The following is a 19,885-nucleotide window of genomic DNA, read 5'->3' on the forward strand; positions in this document are numbered from 1 at the left end:
ATGAGAGGGACAGACACAAGGTGGACAGGTTGAAACCAGCACTGTCATCCAATAGAAAGCAAGAAATTGCGAGCGACAAGAACAGAGGCCAACAGAAAGCAATTGGTGGGTTTTAAGGCCAGGGGCAGCATTTATGAGGCCTATCTGGCACTTTTGCGCCTCCGGAATGTCACTATTTTGACGTTCTGGTGGCGCAATGTGCCAAGGCATATTTATAAGGCCACACTACGTCACTTTACGTGGCTCTCCATGGCCTTATAAATATGAGCCTCTTTTGTCGCAGGGTTTCTGTTCTCACACAGAACTGTGCACAGAGGAGTGGAACCTCGGCAAATTAGGGTGTCCCAAAACTCACCTTAGCAACCAACTCACCCCTTACCGAGCTAGCTACAGTGTCTCATTGGACATATCAAACTCCCAATGTTTAGACAAACCAGAACATGAACTTACAGTACCTCAGGGTACGTGGGACTCATGAACACTCTTTCGTTATATTATCATTACAAACCAGAACATGGAGTAAAGAAGACACATGTGCATTTGAAATGTTTATTTACTAATGCCGTCTTCTCAGGCGCAGTATCTTAGATAATACAAGTATACTTATTATCAGTAGCAAAATTACCAGCATAGTTACTAAGACATAAAAAGCGAATGGTGACAGCATGTTAACATACTGTAATGAATAAGAGTTAACAACACTTATATCTCACCCACCCTAACACATATATTATATTATTAGCTAAGAAGGTCTCTTTGGGTTGTTTCAGGGCGGGCCCATACCTTAGTGTCCTAGCATGAAAGGAATCACATCAGCATACACCAGCTCTCTCTGCATGTGCACCGCATCAAGTGTGTTCTATGTGCCTCGTGCAAAGCAATATCAATCCCGCCTGAAGCCAGAGTTGGCAAAGGCTGCACTTGTGTTATGACTATGAAGGCATGGAGATCAGACCTCATAACAATTCCATATCGTGTTGTTCCTGAAACTTCAGCACTCTTCGTGCAGACATAGTTTATTAAGCAAAGCTGATATCAGAGCAATAACATATTATTCTCACATACACCACGGCAAACTACTAGGTTGAAAGCTAAGTCAACAATTAAGTGTCGTGTGCAGAAGTTGCAAGAAAGAAAAATGGCGTTTAAACCTCAAATGTACCTATGCTAACTTAACACGATATAAGGATATACAGGAGCTATATGACACCCCCCCATGATCCGAGAACGGACAAAATATGATAACAGAAGTGCCATCTCATGAGAGCAGAACTCAACAGTAAACGAGCATGAATTGAAACTAAAGATCAAAAAGGTAATGCTAAAAAATAGCCCAAAAATATAATGTGGCTCAAGCCAATAGGCAAGAAAAATTAAAATTCATGACAAATAAGTCAACGAAATGCTATAAATCAGCAAGTCAATTCGAAACAGTGTCTATGACAAAACTGTATATGAAAAATAAGTAGCAACAGCCTCCAATATGAAGTCACTGTCCTCATCCGAAAACAGTTCAGCCATCCAATTTAAAAGATGAAAGGAACATACGTGTTCCTCCAGCACCGGATCCACAGTTTCACGGGCCGAGCTCAAGGCCACCTCTTTCTGGGACAAAAGAGCCCTTATTCTTGCCATGCCGCTGAATTCTGCTCCCAAGGTCGGTATCTGTGGCCAGATGGAAGAAGCCCTATGTTCACGTGTGGGAGGATAAAGCACATTTCTGCAGCAAAAAACCAGCCCACTTACTGTTACTATGAAAGGAATACCTTTAATTAACCCACAACAGTCCTCATTATTGAGCATTAAATAACTACCATTCTCTAATAATTTAAACGTGGGGATGATAGCAGGAACTGGCGTGCCTTGCAAAACGCAAGCCATATTCGGTCGGTCCCTGTTGCATGAACCGTGTAACTGTATGTGTCTACACATTAAAGAATGATCTGGCGTCTCAGTGCACTCCTCCCCTGTCAGATAAACTTCCTGGTCATCCTTAAAACATCTGTATGTGTATGGGAGCGACCAGACCTCATGAAGGAAACCGCTACCTAAAGGTTCATAACGACCTATGGGTACATATTTCATGCAATTTGAAAACTTATATAAAGCAAAAGGCAGCGTTATTAAACCGTGGATAAGCCACGTTGCAGCAGTGGCTTCAGCCACGGAAAAAGGTAAAGATTCTAACCTTTCAATATGTAACATAGAAAAGGAAGCATCACGCATTGAAAGTAAGCGTTGTTTGTCAGTCAAATTAAACGGTGCAAATAAAGAAGAAACGTTCATGTACCCCCAGGGAACTTTACCCATTTTCAGTGTTTGAAGGGTCCATGCAAACTGCATGATTGACCGTAATTGATTTTGACCATGGTATAATACTGACACTTCATCATGTATAATATCGACGACTGACGACACAATATTATCCAATGTGTAAATTCTAGAGGAAAGCACATTAATGCTATTGTCAACAACTGCAAGCACTTTCTCAAGATTTGCCTGATCAATGGCCCTAAGGCGTGTAGCAGCCTCAATCTGTGATAGCTTCCAAATTTCATTGTAAACCCCATATAACCACCTTTTCGACCTGCCACTAGCCGGGCCTTTAATGAAATCATTCAAGTCCACGTCTGCATTTAGTTTAGAAAGGTGATTCTTAACCGCAGGCAAGGTTGAATGTTTCAGCCAGTTTTGACACAATTTGCCTACAGAATACGATGTGACAGTATGACCTAAGTCAAAACGGGGATCAGATCTAATAGTTTTAAAACCATCAGTTAAATTCAAAAATCTATGTTGGCAAGAATCAGCACTACGGTGCCAAAGCAGCCAACCCTTAGGATTCACACTGGAAATGTTAAAGGAGGAATTAAGAAGTAGAGTCTGTAATTCTCTAATGGATAACTGAGTAAAGTTACTCCAACCATCATATTCCTCTAACTCCGGGAAAGAAGGAGCGTTTAATTTTTTAGAAGTAGCCAATCCAAAGCATGTGGTCTGGGAAATTGTTTCATTCAGAAACAGCATATGATTCGGGATGAGACATGCACGGTGCAAAGCCTCAGTGCCTTGTACCTGCCAGGCCCTTGAACCCCAAACTGATTTAAGGTCTATCGTATCCTTCCATAACTCATAGCCTCCAGTAACTAATTGATCAAGGAAGGACTTGGAATACAACAATTTAGTATCGGTAAGTCTAACCTTGGACATTGGCATTTTTCGAAACTTAAAATAAAAGGACTCGGGATTGGACTGATTAAAGTCAGTGAAGTAAGTATACTTTCTCAGAAATGTTTCAGAACTCCCCTGATGAGGCGCTGGGCAATGTTCCCACTGAGTAAAGTTAACAGTATCCCTTCTGGATGATGTTTTGTGTAAGAAGTGATTGCCATAATGTTGGTAACAGAATAATTCACCATAATTAGCAGATTCTAAATATAAATCCTCAGCATCAAATGCAGCATAGTATTGCAAATCATAAAATAAACTTTCTACAGCTTTGACATCCCAGTCATCAGAACGAATGTTTTGTTTCACCACATCCCCCATATTCACTCTAAGTACATTAGGGACATTAACGACTTCCGTTGGGCCATGAATCTGAAACCGAACTGCATCCCACACGATTCCATCAAGGACAGGCCATGCTGTGATGTTAACCAAAGTCAAGTCACTTTTCAATCTGTGTGTAGAATGGGAAGAGGAAAGTGGGGCCAAAGTTCCATTTAAATGAGTAATGCAAGTTCTCTCCTCGACATAGTGTCCATTCATAATTCGAAAAAAACAAAACACAAAACCAATTGACATAAAAAGGTAAACTGAAAAAAGGACCAGCCAAATGTAAGTCCAAGGGGGTATCAAAAAATGTTTTTTACACAGGCTAGCATAAACTGCAATTCGAGAGGGTTTCTTCGGGGCAAGGGAAGCAGAGTCAAATGAAAATCTGGATTCCGTGGCTAAACGAGCTTGCAGGTCAGGCATGGACAAATCAGTGGGGTAGGTATAGTCTAACTCATCAATGTTAGTTCCGGGTAAATTATTTAATAACGGACTGGAAACAGCAGGCAATTCGAGGGCCACTTCAGGTTCAATATTAGAAGCAGTGGGCATAACTGAATTCCTCACAATGGAAGGACAGGAAACAGCCGGTGTCATGCTAAGAAGAATCGGCCACTCTGTGTATCTTGACATTGTCAATTGAAATAAACCTGTTTTCCTTACGTCCAGGAAGTGGTGGCAAAATGACAGTTCTTGTGCCTTTCACTCCAAGGACTGGAACCGGAGCTCGATAGGAAGGACCAAATTCTTTCTTGTTATCGATCTTCTCCCGAACCAGTTCTCCAACTTGGGGTAGCCAGCCAACTACCGGGATCTGCAATGCATCATCCGACGTGGAAGGCAAATGTTCCTTTGCAAGACTGTCTCTGGTCTTTTGTAGATTCTGTAAAACATTGCAATGTTCATCTGCGTCAAAGGAAGTGGCGCGAACCACATAGTCTAGACCGTCAAGGTCAGGGACGTACATCTTGATGCCAAAGAGCATTTCGTATGGGGTCCGCCCACCCAGAGACCTTCTAGGGAGATTATTAAGAGCACGCTGCACGCCATAGAGGTGAGCCAGCCAGTTTCTGCCAGTGCCTATAACTCGGGCTGTCAAAGATTGCTTTAAATCACGGTTCATTCGCTCAACTACACCGTTACCCTCAGGTCTGTAGGGAGACGAAAACTTGACTTGGACCCCCAACGAAGTCATGGCATCCTTATACGCCTTAGAGGCGAAAGCCGGACCCTGATCCGAATGGAAGGTACCACAGGCAAAAATCCCTATAAAGATACGCAAATCTCTAAAGACAGTCCGTAAATCAGCGCTGCGATGTGGCCATACCCACACAAAGCGTGTGCATGAGTCAACTGCTACTAAGATGTACTTATACGCAGTATCAGATGAAAAAGGACCGCAGTGATCCAAATAAACACAACCGAGTGGTTTATTAGAAATGTACAACTGAGTCTGAGGCGGACGCGTAGCAGTTGAAGGTTTAATCTGCTGGCATATGTCACAAAGAAGGACATAATCACGCGTCTGTTTGTACAGTCCCCGCCACCAGAAACGTTGTTGTAATTGAGTTACAGTGGCCGAGACGCCCGCATGCGCAGACGCCACACCTTCATGTGCCGCTGTAATCAAGTCTGCTCTGCGATCCGAGTTGGGAATCAGCCGTTCCCCAACGTCAGGAATTGTCACAAAAGGAACCTTTTCGGGACTTAAGTGGTATTTGTACTTCGAAGGGAATCCCGCAGGATGCTTACTTCCCTTCTCAGAGGCAGCAACTGCTGCCAAGATGTCGCTATCAATCTTGGTTTTAGACCTAGTAACCGCTGCAACTAAGTATGTAGATACTGCTGATTTCGCTGCTTCATCAGCAAGCGAGTTGCCAACAGCGTGAACTCCTACGCGCTGATGACCGAGAGTATGAATCACATAAACGAGTGGCAACATAGCCTTAAGCTCTGCCACTCGAACCCAGATCATTTTATGTTTTATTGTGCTACCTTTGGAATCATGAAATTCATTTTGAATCCAAAAGAATAAGTTCTCATTGTAAGACTGGACACAGTAGAAAGAATCACTTACAATCAGAGTAGTAACACTTGGATCTGCGTACACCAACGCTAGTAAAAGAGCACGAAGCTCAGCTAATTGTGCAGTGCAATCGCCCAGGGGCAACGTGTGTACCTCCCTGGAAATGAATTCATCATTCAACATAGCACCAACCACAATAGCACATGCGGAAACGTAGGCATGTTTAGAGCCATGCGCAACCTGCGCCGACCCATCAGTGTAAATGATGCAATGGAAGTCCTCCAAAGGTCGCATAGCCAGAGGAGCAGGATGAACAAACTCATACTGCAAGTACTCTTGCGACCGTAAAGAGGCGTCAAAAATAAACGTGACATCCGTGGACGTCAATGACGCTGCCCATTGAATCCACCGTGGGTGCAAAGCCTTCGAATTTGGTACACTGGCTTTCGTGACTGCCTCCAAATGAGGACAGGGTGTTACCACTAACATGCGCTTCCCCTGTGACAGAGCTCGTTCTTTAAGAATCGCCATCTGTACAGCAGTTAAAACCTTTTCCACAGTGGGAAATCGCAATTCAGCCGAAGTGTACAAGTGTGACTTGTAAGCAATAGGTACTGTGTCTCCTTCATTAAAAGTGAGGTACGTGAAACCCACTGTCCCAGGAATTAATCCTATTACCAGGTCGGTGTGGTTATCACGAGTCATTAAGTATTCAGAAGCGAGCAGATCGGCCTGCAAAGATTGCAAAATGGCCGAATGCTCAGGCAGCCAGCATGATTTTGAAAAAGTTGGTTGTATCAAAGCATACAAAGGCTTGATACGCTGGGCATATTCCGGAACATAAGTTCTGCCGAAATTCAAGAAGCCCAGTAAAGATTGTAATTTCTTCAGTGTCGTAGGAGCGCGCAACTGTGCGCATTTCTCCAGGAAGTGGGGAGCCAATCCTCGACCTTTATTGTTCAGCTCATAGCCAAGGAACAACACTGTGTGTTCTGCAATGTGCGATTTAGCAAAATTAAACTTGTAACCCATATCAGCAAAGTTACAAATTATTGAAATCACCCGACACAGATGCATCCAAATTTCGTCGTCTGTGAGATAAATGTCATCCACATAAGAACATGCATCTGGATCTATACTCTCCAATATAGTGACTATTCTTGAGGTGAAGACTCCAGGACTATTTTTGTAGCCCATTGGAAGTCGCCGGAAGCGTTTTTGCACACCAGCGGACGTAAAACTTGTCCATTGGGAGCTGAAGCTATCCAGTCTGTGTGCATAAAAACCGTTAGATATGTCAAGCGTTGTCTTGAAACGCTTACGCACTAGACTATCCACTAGCGCAGAGCCGTGAGTATTCTGTACCGCACAGTTACGGCAATGCGAGTTCAAATGACAGTAATCCAATACCAAACGATATGATCCGTCAGGTTTGGTCACAGTAAAAAGGGGATTATTCATCGGTGACACACACGTTTCAATAACTCCCTGATATTCCAATTGTTCAAGGATTTCTGCTACGGCAGCTTTAGCTTCACGCCGTATGGGATATTGAGGCTGAGGCCGAGGCTCAGACCGCAAAGGAATTTCGTGGGAAGGAGACAATTTATCCCAACCACATTGGTTGCGGTACAGAGCCGGTGCAAGAGCCCGAGCCCACTCTTCTGCAAAATGTTGCGCATGCTCAGTCGAGACAGTGTGCGCGAAACTGGGAAGGATTACCTCCTCCCCTCGCGGCGCTGCGAGCACAAAAGGTGGGGGCCAGTCAGCCTCAGAAAGCAAAATGTCGTACGTAGACGAAAGGTTCTCCCAAAATACCCCTCTGACAGTACGCTGTATGTCACCTTCAATCAACAGGACAATTTCAAAAAGTCTTTCAGGGGGAGCCAGTCTTGTATCGGCTGTTTCAATTACAACGAACACTTCAGTCGCTGTCACCCTCAGTAGTGGACGCAGCGCCTCTCTGACTATGGTTATCTCCGCCGCGCTGTCCAGCAAGGTCAGAGCCCACGTCAGATTCCGAAGCCGCGTCCTCACTATCTGTGGCATATCGATGCGCTGTTAAGGCTGCGACTTTCTTTTTCGCAAACTGCGGTCTTTTAGGCGTAGAATCCTCCTGCTTCACTGCGCCGTCAGCTTGGCGGGACTGACCACGTCCCTGTTGGCCTCCACGTCCACGTCCACCCCCTCCTCCACCGGTCTTCGGGGCCGATGTTTCCTGAAAGGAACGAGGAGAGCGTTGATCAGAACCCTGAAATCGATCAGGTGATTTAATCATCGCGCGATCGCGCAAATCATAAACTTTCTCTGTCGGCGCAGGAGTCTGAAGTGCAGGAAAAGAATCCTGAGTCTGCTCATATTGCTTCCCCTGTGTCTTTTTAGTAGGCCAATTCTGTTTTTTGGACTTGGGTTGGACATCTGCAACTGCAGATTGTCCCTGAGGTTGTTTTTTCTCTTTTACTGTAAAATATTTCAGACCTCTACTTGTGCGGCCAATCGTCTTATAAGCGGCCACAACAATCTTTGCCAACTGACGGGGTGCATCGGGCAGAGCAGCCAAAGCGTTCGACACCTGAAAGTTCACAGCATCTCCTTTAACATTGGAGAGAATGAGATCACATACAATCTCAAAAGAACCACACAGGCGCATACCCAATTCAACCGCTGCCTCAGGACCGTGATCATTCTGAACACGTCTAATGATGTCAGGCAGGGCAGTCATAGACGGGGTGCCGAAGCACCTTGTATAAACTGCCGCAAATGTTTTTCCCCAGCTTTCACAGTCAACAAGTTCAGGAGTTAAATCCTTCGGTAAAGTAATCGTCAACATTCTATGCTTATCAGCAGGAGTAGAATTCGGAAAAACCGCCTCCAGTTGATCAAACTTCTCAGCTAGCCAGAATGGGAAGTCATCGTTGTCAACTGGACGAGCACCAAAAACCGAATTAACCATCACTGGATTGAGACGCATTCCGCCTCGATCCACGGGAACGGCCGCACCCCCCTGGGGACCACCAGGCAGGTGGCGACCGATGTATTGCACTAATGCACGAATCACGGAAATGGAAACAACATGCAGCCTACGAATTTCCTGCAGGGTACAAGCGCCGTGATTCGGGTGCGGGGTAAAGCCACCCAACGCAGGCCAATTTGTACCTGGAATTGAGAGTGGACCTAACCTCGCAGCGGACAAAGAGTGGGGGAGGGCGCCATCAAACCAAACTCGATGCTGCCAATGATCAATAGGTATTTCCAATGCCCTGTACGGTGTATACTCAGCCGGGACAGCCGAGGCGGTGTAGGAGTGGAACAAACCAGAATTAGCGTCCACTGCCGGAAACGTAACCCAAGAGTAAAACAACTCGTAAGGGAACGCCGGATCTGCACACACCACGAAAATCACAGCCATCCCATCCACCGGGACCTGGTACGTCTGAAGATGGTTGCGTACCGCTACGCGACTATGCTGCGCAATGGCCACTGCCGCCATGACAACACTGGAAACAAGAAAACACAAAGAATACTTTGTAGCACAACTGGGTAGTAATTCAAAGAAACCGTTTAAGAAAGAATCAAGCCTGAATAACACCTATTTCAAAAAATAAGTAGGTTTCACCGACACCCCGCTTTCCGGAAACGGAGGTGAAGGGGTTAAGGTATGAAGGATAAACTACTCGAGTGTCATGATATAAGACCACCGAATCCGTTGGGCGCCATGTCGCAGGGTTTCTGTTCTCACACAGAACTGTGCACAGAGGAGTGGAACCTCGGCAAATTAGGGTGTCCCAAAACTCACCTTAGCAACCAACTCACCCCTTACCGAGCTAGCTACAGTGTCTCATTGGACATATCAAACTCCCAATGTTTAGACAAACCAGAACATGAACTTACAGTACCTCAGGGTACGTGGGACTCATGAACACTCTTTCGTTATATTATCATTACAAACCAGAACATGGAGTAAAGAAGACACATGTGCATTTGAAATGTTTATTTACTAATGCCGTCTTCTCAGGCGCAGTATCTTAGATAATACAAGTATACTTATTATCAGTAGCAAAATTACCAGCATAGTTACTAAGACATAAAAAGCGAATGGTGACAGCATGTTAACATACTGTAATGAATAAGAGTTAACAACACTTATATCTCACCCACCCTAACACATATATTATATTATTAGCTAAGAAGGTCTCTTTGGGTTGTTTCAGGGCGGGCCCATACCTTAGTGTCCTAGCATGAAAGGAATCACATCAGCATACACCAGCTCTCTCTGCATGTGCACCGCATCAAGTGTGTTCTATGTGCCTCGTGCAAAGCAATATCAATCCCGCCTGAAGCCAGAGTTGGCAAAGGCTGCACTTGTGTTATGACTATGAAGGCGTGGAGATCAGACCTCATAACAATTCCATATCGTGTTGTTCCTGAAACTTCAGCACTCTTCGTGCAGACATAGTTTATTAAGCAAAGCTGATATCAGAGCAATAACATATTATTCTCACATACACCACGGCAAACTACTAGGTTGAAAGCTAAGTCAACAATTAAGTGTCGTGTGCAGAAGTTGCAAGAAAGAAAAATGGCGTTTAAACCTCAAATGTACCTATGCTAACTTAACACGATATAAGGATATACAGGAGCTATATGACACTTTCATGCGTAAAAGTGCTTGAAAGGGGCATGCAATGTGTGTTGCTGGGGGCGTCCCGATGCAACATCCATGGCTCTTTGACACTGCCCTAGATTTATGAGAAATTGTAACTCTGAGGATGCGCCTAAACAGGCGTAAGGGAGGCACAACGAGGAGAAATATATTTTTTCCCCTTGTTTTTCCCTTTTTTTATATGTGCTGCACGGGTGCACAAATAGAAAGAGGAAAAAACCTCTTTTGGTTGTTTTTGTGCAGGAAGGTTTCCATTCCTGGACAAAAATAATCATCCCTGCAAAGCAGGCACCCTTGCACCGTGGTGCAAAGGTTCCTGCTTTGGCTCACGGCATCCCACTGTGCGCTGGCGCAAGGGAAACGGACAGGGATGTCCCGTGACTAATAGATACAGCGCATTCATGCCCTTTTCTTTTGCCGTAGGCTCAACCTAAGACTCAAAACAGGGAAGTTATGGGGCCACAGATGGGAAGACTTGCTGCGGTGGGGGCCTGACGCAAGAGCAACAACTCCCCCTCCTTACACTTTAAAACACCCCCACTAATCGCACCTAGACCATCACTGTGGTTACTCGCACATACACTGTGTGCTCTTATACACCGACTCAGGTTTGAACCCTCGCATGATTGTACCCTCACATCTTCTTGCACTCACTCCACCACGGCCACACTCTGCTACCTTCCCTCCTATATGTTGTGTAACTCGTCCTCTCTCTTCTTTCTTGCAGTGGCGCAGTACACCATCACCTACTTCCCCGTGCAAGGTAAGTGCAGCCTCTGGCACTTAAATTTTTAATTGTGTAGACTGTTGTGTAAATGAAGCAGTGGGTGAAGCGGGAATGGTGAGATGCGGATCCCTCCAGCCCCCCCCACACACACTCACCCCTGTTATATTAATTTGATTTTAATTTGTAAGGCGCAACAGCTACCCAAAAAGGGTTTCCCGGAGGCCGCCTAAAAGGAACTGAAAGGAAGGGAGAAATTATTGGTTAAACAGCCAGGTTTTTAGGCATTTACGGAAGTTTTCATAAAGAGTTTCGTTGCGGAGAGACGCAGCGAGAGAGTTCCATAATTAAGGGCGCAAATAGGCAAACGATCGACCGCCCATGCGTGACAGTCTAATTCTTGGAACATAAAATTTCACCTGAGTGGCGGAGCGAGGGGGGCGTTGAGGCAAGTAAGGGTGAAGCAGAGCCTTCAGATATAGGGGAGCCACTCCAGCTTTGACTGTAAACATATAGCTCAGGGCTTTGAACTTAATTCGGATCTCTACCCTGAGCCAGTGAAGGTCAGGCAGAGAGTCAGAGATAGAGGCAGGTCTGGGAACCTGACAGATGAGTCTGGCGGCGGAGTTCTGAACCACCTGCAGCTTGCGTAACACACACCGCCCCCCTCTCCCCCCCCGGAGACCGACTCCTGTGCAGTGCACAGGGCTTTGCACGGTGTGTGCAATCTCGTACACAGACCCTCGTACAGGCTCATCACAGGAGGCCCACAGGCAAGGCAGGAGTGGTACTTAGGGGTGATGCAGGCATGTCACGTGTTAACACATTAAACCCCTCAGGTGGTGCTTGGGATGTGGTTTCTGGTGGGTGGGGGGTGGGGGGTGTTGGCCGGGTTGGGGTCGTGTGGCACACACCTTGTATTAACACTAAGGCCCACATGAGTTCCAGGGGGGGAGATTGCCCACATGTAATGTGCACTACAACATAAAAGCGCTCAGAGGACATAGAAGCGCTATTTGGGGTGTTCCCCTAATGTCTCGTGCATTACCACGTTAAGAGTTTCACAGGAAGTTCATCAAAGGGGGTGGACCTGCAATGCTGTCCTGTTCATTCCCAGTGCATTCTGGGAGACGTAGTAATAGGAAGTCTTTATTCGCAGAGAGCGTGGGTGCTTGAAATGCCAGCTCAATGCTTGGGAGACCCTGACACATGTTTCACACACATTAAGGTCCACTACTGAGGGGGTGATGGACACTTTGGGCCCGATTCACAGAATAAACTTAAGACTCAATCCTAAACTTACTACTATTTTGGTATTCACAGAATGCACTTACTACTTTTGCATTCACAGAATGAACTTACTACTTTTGGTATTCACAGAATGAACTTACTACTTTTGGTATTCATAGAAGTTAGGATTTTGTCTTAAGTCTGTCTTAAGTCTGTCTTAACTCTGTCTTAAGTCTCTCTTAAGTTCGTCTTAAGACAAACTTAAGACAAAATCCTAACTTCTGTGAATACCAAAAGTAGTAAGTGCATTCTGTGAATGCCAAAAGTAGTAAGTGCATTCTGTGAATACCAAAATAGTAGTAAGTTTAGGATTGAGTCTTAAGTTCATTCTGTGAATCGGGCTCCGAGTTACCACAAAGAAACCCAGCATTGCTCACAGTTGTCACCACTGAAGTCCCGGCCACGAGAGGGATTTGCACAAAGGGGACTAACAGGCCCATGCAAACGGCATGGGACCGACTGCCTAATGCCCAGCAGCTCATCCCTGGAATATCCACTCACCGAGGACATTACCTAAGAATGTTCCGGACTCCCAAGTGCAGAGTACCGCCACGCCTTACGCCTCCTTAGCGCAGACGGGCAGGACTCTGGCACGACTCAGGCGCGATGAGGGCGCGCCCACTGCGCGATACCGCTGAGCGCTTGAGGGCTGGTTTAAGTAGGGTTACCGTGTGTCTGCAACACCACTAGACAGCTCAAAATGGCGCCCAGAAAACGTCACCACAACTCCCAAGATGGCGGCCGATTCTCCACAGTATCAGAACCCCCAGAACCGGACCCGCTAAAACAGCAGTGAGTCAGCCATTAAGGTGCAGGTAAGAGGGAAAATGCCCAGTATTAAAATCAGGGGAGAACAAGCTAAAAATTAACAGAAATACAAAACTGGTGATTTAAAAAAACGCAGCGCACCTTCAGCACAGCGCTAAAGCACGCGACTCCTCAAACGCTCTGAAGAGCTAGGGTACCTTATCCAAAATGTAAAAAAAGTTTTCTATAATAAATTAAAACATTAAGCTATTAAAAAATATTCAAACTTACATTTCAAAAATAACCTCAGTGCATCAGTATGGAAAGTGTTGCATAGCGGAAGAATTACATTTACTGTCCAGCTCCAGTGAGTGCAACAGTAGGCAAAGTGTTGGATAGCGAAGGGGTAAAAATTACTATTCCAGCTCCAGTGACAGCAACAGTAGGGTAAGTGTTGTATAGCGGAGGGGAAAAAATTACTATTCTCTCTCCAGAGACTGCAACAGTAGGGTAAGAGTTGTATAGCGGACGGGTCAAAATTACTATTCCCACTCCAGTAAGTGCAACAGTAGGGAAAGTGTTGTATAGCCGAGGAGTAAAAATGTATATTTAAACTCCAGTGACTGCAACAATAGGGAAACTGTTGGCTAGCAAAGGGGTAACATTTATTTACTTTTCCCACTCCATTAAGAGCAACACTAGAGAAAGTGTTGGATAGTGAAATGGCAAAACTACTATTCCCACTCCACTGAATGCAACAGTAGAATAATTGTTGGATAGCGGAGGGGTAAACATTTTTATTCCCACTCCAGTAAGCGACCCAGTAGACAAAGTATTGGATAGCAGAGGGGTAAAAATGACTATTCCCACTCCAGTGAGTGCAACAGTAGATAAAATGGTGGATAGCTGAGGTGTAACAATTACTATTCCAGCTCCAGTGAGTTCAACAGTAGGAAAAGTATTGCATAGTGGAGGGGTAAAAATGACTATTCCCACTCCAGTGAGTGCAACAGTAGATAAAATGTTGGATAGCTGAGGTGTAACAATTACTATTCCAGCTCCAGTGAGTGCAACAGTAGATAAAATGTTGGATAGCTGAGGTAAATTTCTTTATTGTTCGGTTAATTAAAACCATTACAATATGTAACGTTCTACAGCATTTAAAACAAGAGCTTTTCGGGCTATAATAAAGAAATAATAAATAGGAAAAGGGAAAGGGAAAGAAATGTATAAGAAAGCATAAAGACTATGTGGCAAGGAATCTGTCACCAGTTTCAATGATCTCTTCCAGAGCACAAGTTAGTCTTTCAACAATATTCTTAAGTCTCTTTAAGGATCAGGCCTATGGCAGCGGGCCTCGTTTTTTCACAAAGCTGTCCAGGAATTTTACTGATCTACAGATCAGTTGGGGGTCCGTTGAGCATAGGATCTGGACTATCGCGGATCGGCAGTTGCAGATCGCTGAGGTGTAACAATTACTATTCCAGCTCCAGTGAGTTCAACAGTAGGAAAAGTATTGCATAGTGGAGGGGTAAAAAACTTACTGCTACCACTCCAGTGAGTGCAACATTAGGGAACGTTTTGGATAGAAAACAAACAAGTATTACTTTTCACACTCAAACAGTTAAAATAAACAATTTTTTAAACAAATTATTAAAAATCATAAAAATAAATAAACAATATTCAGAAATGAAAAAGAAAATATATTAAATATATAAAAAGAAAAAATATTATAATGCAAGAAGCCAGGCCGCTTGTAGGTTTTCAAACACATAACTAAAAGGCTTGTAATTTACACTGCCCGTAGCTCAAAACCTAACGAATGCGAGACCTATTGAAATGCAAATGCTTGCTTCCCCTGGACTCACAAATCTTTCTAAGCCTCTACCATCAGACTTTAATGGGTCAGCAAGCGTCCAACGCACACTGAACTAAATGAATTGTGGGCAGAGGATTTTAGGACCTTCTCTCCTAAGAAGTGAACTGAAGGGTGGCTGCCAGCGCTAATGAAGTTGTTTGCCCCCCACAGGACGGGCAGAGGCCATACGGCTTCTGCTCTCTGACCAGGGCGCCCAGTGGAAGGATGAAGTAATACAGATCAACGATTGGATGGATGGAAAAATAGCGCTGAAAAAGGAGGCGGTGAGTAGAATTTCTCTTTTCTCTTTCATGGTACACTCTGGAGCGCCTGCTGTGTTTGGTGTACGTGATGAGCTTGCTGTCACGGTTAACCGTGAGCGAGTAACTCCGCTCCACCAGCGGAGTTTGTGGAGATTTGCTTTACTCCGGGCTCCGTGGCGAACGCGGAGTAGCAAAAAACTCCACCTCTGTAGCGGAGCGGAGTTAGCCACTCCCTCACGCCTCCCAAAGTCTTTAAAAACATAAAAGAAGGCACTTTCCTGTTGTCTGCCGCCTCCCCTGCCTGGCCGCTCTCAATCCTGCTCCTCAGTCATCTCGTCCCCTTCTGTAATTAAAAAAACACTATATTGTACGTCTGACCCGCGTGCATTCCACATCATTTCTGGTGCGCCAGTGGGCGGGGAGCCAGGTATATCTACCCCCCCGTCCACCTGGCGACCCTTTGGTACATGCCGAGTTCAGGTTTTATGCCGTGTCCACAGGTGCCAGAGGTACCGTCTCTGGAGACTGCGAATGTACCCGCCGCAGCTGCACAAACCCTCTGATCTATCCCTGGCTGCTTATACCACAAACCTTTCCGAGGTCCCTCAATACTTGGAGGGAAAATATGTTTTAAATTTACTTTTGCCTCCTGAGTGTATGGTTGAATTATTGAAGGCATAATGTCTATGCAAGTTGGTTCCCGCCCTATCTATCCTTAACCAAGCACGTTAGTTTCTGAGTGACCTCGCTGGAATGTCCGTGTTTGTTGCCATTCATTTACTCGAAGAGTCGAAGGCAGAGTGCAGAAGGTGGAAGAAAGAACAGCAGATGAGTAAGTATTTACACTTGGAGGCTGTGAATATTTTAAAATTGAAAATCTGTATTGAATTTTTAATACCGTCACCAGTCTTCAGGGCGGAAAGGAATATGTAATCAGAAGTGATGCTTACAAATATGCTTTATTTTGCATAATATCACCTGTGATTGGAACTGAGTGGCCATTTCCTTTGATCAGAGGCTTATTTTATTTAACGCGATTTCATATAGCGAAAACTTTACCCGAAGGTGTCAGAGCGCTTTACATAAGAACCAGTTGCAAAACATAAGGACTTAGGATTACATGCGTTACATAAAAGATACAAACAGAAAAAATTGCAAATGTACAAGATGTAAAGTCACACAAGGAGGAGATATGAATGGATATACTCAAAGAGTCACATAGGAATGGTAGAGAGCAAGGTCTACTGCATATACTAGTGATTAGAGTTATCTCTATATACATAGGAAAGGGATAAGACTGGATATACTCTAAGAGTCACATAGGAATGGTAGAGAGTACAAAGGTGTACTGCATATACTAGTGATTAGAGTTATCTCTATATACATAGGGAAGGGATATGGATGGATATACTCTAAGAGTCACATAGGAATGGTAGAGAGTACAAAGGTGTACTGCATATACTAGTGATTAGAGTTATCTCTATATACATAGGGAAGTGATACGAATGGATATACTCTAAGAGTCACATAGGAATGGTAGAGAGTACAAAGGTCTACTGCATATACTAGTGATTAGAGTTATCTCTATATACATAGGGAAGGGATACGAATGGATATACTCTAAGATTCACATCGGAATAGTAGAGCGTACAAAGGTCTACTGCATATACTAGTGATTAGAGTTATCTCTATATACATAGGGAAGGGATACGAATGGATATACTCTAAGAGTCACATAGGAATGGTAGAGAGTACAAAGGTCTACTGCATATACAAGTGATTAGAGTTATCTCTATATACATAGGAAAGGGATACAAATGGATATACTCTAAGAGTCACATAGGAATGGTAGATGGTACAAAGGTCTACTGCATATACTAGTGATTAGAGTTATCTCTATATACATAGGGAAGGGATACGAATGGATATACTCTAAGAGTCACATAGGAATGGTGGGGAGTACAAAGGTCTACTGCATATACTACTGATTAGAGTTATCTCTATATACATTGGGAAGGGATACGATGGATATTCTCTAAGAGTCACATAGGAATGGTAGAGAGTACAAAGGTCTAACGCATATACTAGTGATTAGAGTTATCTCTATATACATTTACTTAATTATTTATTTATTTATACACAGTTTTCTATAGCGCGAACTAGACCCATGGGTATCAGAGCACTTTACATCACATGGCATAGGATAAAAACAGCAATGTATATAACAAGCAATGAGATTGAGAACCATAGTTGGTACTATTTCCAACCTAGTCTGTAGGTAGATAATATCAAGAAAAGACTGCTACGAAATTACAAGACACAAATAATATTGTTCTGAGGTAGTAGCTGATTGTTTTCTTTTCTCTCCTGGATTGTCTTTTGACATCCGCCAGTCTTCCTATTTCCCATTTTGTTATCTAAAGACCCTTACAGCTAAGTCACGGAAGGCGATTGCCTACCTATGGGAGGAATTTGCTCATATATATATATATACACACATAGTAGATTTTTTCAGGTCAAGACCCAGACATCATCTGCCACGTTCATGTGACGTTATTTCCAGAGATGTCCTTCTTATTTTTCACTTGTGGTTTCATGACGTATGGCTGCTCATAGGGAAGGGCAGGATGATGCAGCCAAACCCGTGGCCCACTATTTGAACTAGGAGGCCATCACCGGGAGGCGCGCCTGAAGGTTGTTGCGTCAGCACCACTGACCAGCTGAGTCGCGTGTGCATGTGTGACTGCGTGATGCGTGCGGCGTGCGGCGCTCAGGGCACACCAGGCGGTAAGTGTCATCTGGGAAAGGTGGGTGTATCCATCCGTGCCTGGCCAGGGAGCGAGGGTAGGGTGTGGTGGGGTCCTCATGGCACTGCCTGGTGGTGCTTCGAGCCCCAGATGCCGATCACCCCAGGACCCTAATGATCCCTACACACGGTGTACCCTGGTTGATGATAGGATTGTTTGAGTGGCATCAATAGGTAGCAACGGTATTGCCGTTAAGAATCCGAAGACCGCATAAGAACTCGGTATTTTGGTGTTGAGTTCGGGGCCCGGTGGATATTGTGATTGCGGGGGACTTAAGAGGGGTAATCATGTGTCACACTATGGGTGTGTATCAATCAATCAATCAACCAATCAATCAGGAGTCTGTTATAGCGCTACTACACACCCATGAGGGTCTCAAGGTGCTGGGGGGGCAAGGGTGCAGGTTCCAGTCCATCAAGGAGGGGGTCTGTCGAAGAGCCAGGTCTAGAGGTTTCTCGCAAAGATCTGTATCACGCCTATTGGTCGTTCCCCGGTCGTCTCGGGTTCGCCTGGTCCGGCATAATATGGTGGATCAGAGAGTCTTGTGCCGAAGTCTGCGGCGCATCGGCAAGAGGCCGACCCCACCGGTTGGGGTATGTGTCTGTATCTAGCACAGAGGCACTGTCAATGTGTGCGTCCATGCAGTCAGGGGTGTAACAGGCCCCTGCAGCTCCCGAGGTGTGGGGGGGGCTCCCGAGCTCCAGGGGCCCCCCCAGCACAGTACTCTGCCTGCAGAGCTCCTGATTGAGCCCAGAGGGTGCCCCTTCACGTGCCTTGCAGGAAGGCCCCCTTAAGTTTTGTTACACCTGAGCATACAGTCACCGGAGAGTTCTAATCCTGTGCTCCCAGTATTCCTTCTCCGCTGGGTGGCTTGGACTGGGATTTTGGTCACTGAGTGTTGCCACAGGAGCAGTGTCTTTGGCGGGGCACTCCCAAGGGGGGATCGGTGCTGAGGGGCTACGGTTTGGGTAAACTTGAGGGTCGACATCCATTTGCAGTTCGGTTCCTCTGGATGAAGGGGGCCCAGCGTATTGGGATCTCAAGTCTCCCGCGGCCAGGGGTTTGAAGCCACATTGGCTGCAGTGAGGTCACCCTCGTGCGTTGTCGGCTGAGGCTTGTCCTGCTTCTATTGCATTTGTTTGGTAAGAGCTGGGTTGCACGTACGTTTATCCACTCCACAGGGCGGTACGGTTGATTTCAGTTTCGGGTCTCATTGGCTGTAGAACGTACCCTTTTATTTTAATTCAATATTACAAATACATGTGTCACAGACTCACCCTTTCAGAGTGGGGTGTCACAGCGCTGAGGTGGTTTGTGGTGTGTTTCTCTGCTGACCTGGCTCGCTGCTGCTGAAGGGAATCTGCGGGAGGCTTCCATTCTTTGGTGGTGCCCTGAGTGGGAGAGGCGCTGCCTTGTTGGTTTGCAGCCGGTCCTACCCCCCGTTGCCCTTGGGGGACTGCAAGTCCCAGGACGCTTTGCTGCCGCACACCTGGTCCGGAGACCCGACACGCCCACAGACTCTGGCGAGACTTAAACAAACTTCCATCTCTGCTGCACGGAAGCGTCCCGGGAGAAGCCCGGGACAAGGGCGGGGCCGTCTGTGGCCGGCAGGGGCCAAAAGAGGGCCGGGCTGGGCCACCCCCCTAAGTTCTTCCCCACAGGTTTTTCTTATTGCTGGGCTATTTGTAGCGTGATTTATTGTTCTAATGTTATTTTACATTAGCCAGTCAAAGTGAGACTTTCCAATTATTTTATTGCTTATTTTTTCGAGGGCCATTTTATTGTTCTATATCTGGTTTAATAGTGCACGCTAAGCGCCTTATTTTATTATTTTTTCTTGGCTGTAGGCAGCGCATAGCACCAGCATGGGTAAAGCTGATAAGATGTCTGCCCCGCGCCCCATGACTAGGCAATTAGCTGCCTCGACCCAACCACTTCCTAGCCTTACC

General features: G+C 45.4%; 1 protein-coding gene across 2 annotated transcripts in view; it reads left to right on the plus strand.

The window, feature by feature from the left end:
• LOC144811516 (glutathione S-transferase P-like) overlaps window positions 1–19,885 on the plus strand; it is a 71,555-nt gene that overhangs the window by 4,701 nt on the left and 46,969 nt on the right. For both annotated transcript variants that reach the window (XM_078673865.1, XM_078673873.1), the window contains 2 exons: window positions 10,975–11,010; window positions 15,038–15,150. In XM_078673865.1, the coding sequence (XP_078529991.1) occupies window positions 10,975–11,010; window positions 15,038–15,150 (149 nt within the window). The remainder of the gene's footprint in view (window positions 1–10,974; window positions 11,011–15,037; window positions 15,151–19,885) is intronic.

Source organism: Lissotriton helveticus, chromosome 1_1 (genome assembly GCF_964261635.1).
Source record: "Lissotriton helveticus chromosome 1_1, aLisHel1.1, whole genome shotgun sequence".
Taxonomy (NCBI): domain Eukaryota; kingdom Metazoa; phylum Chordata; class Amphibia; order Caudata; family Salamandridae; genus Lissotriton; species Lissotriton helveticus.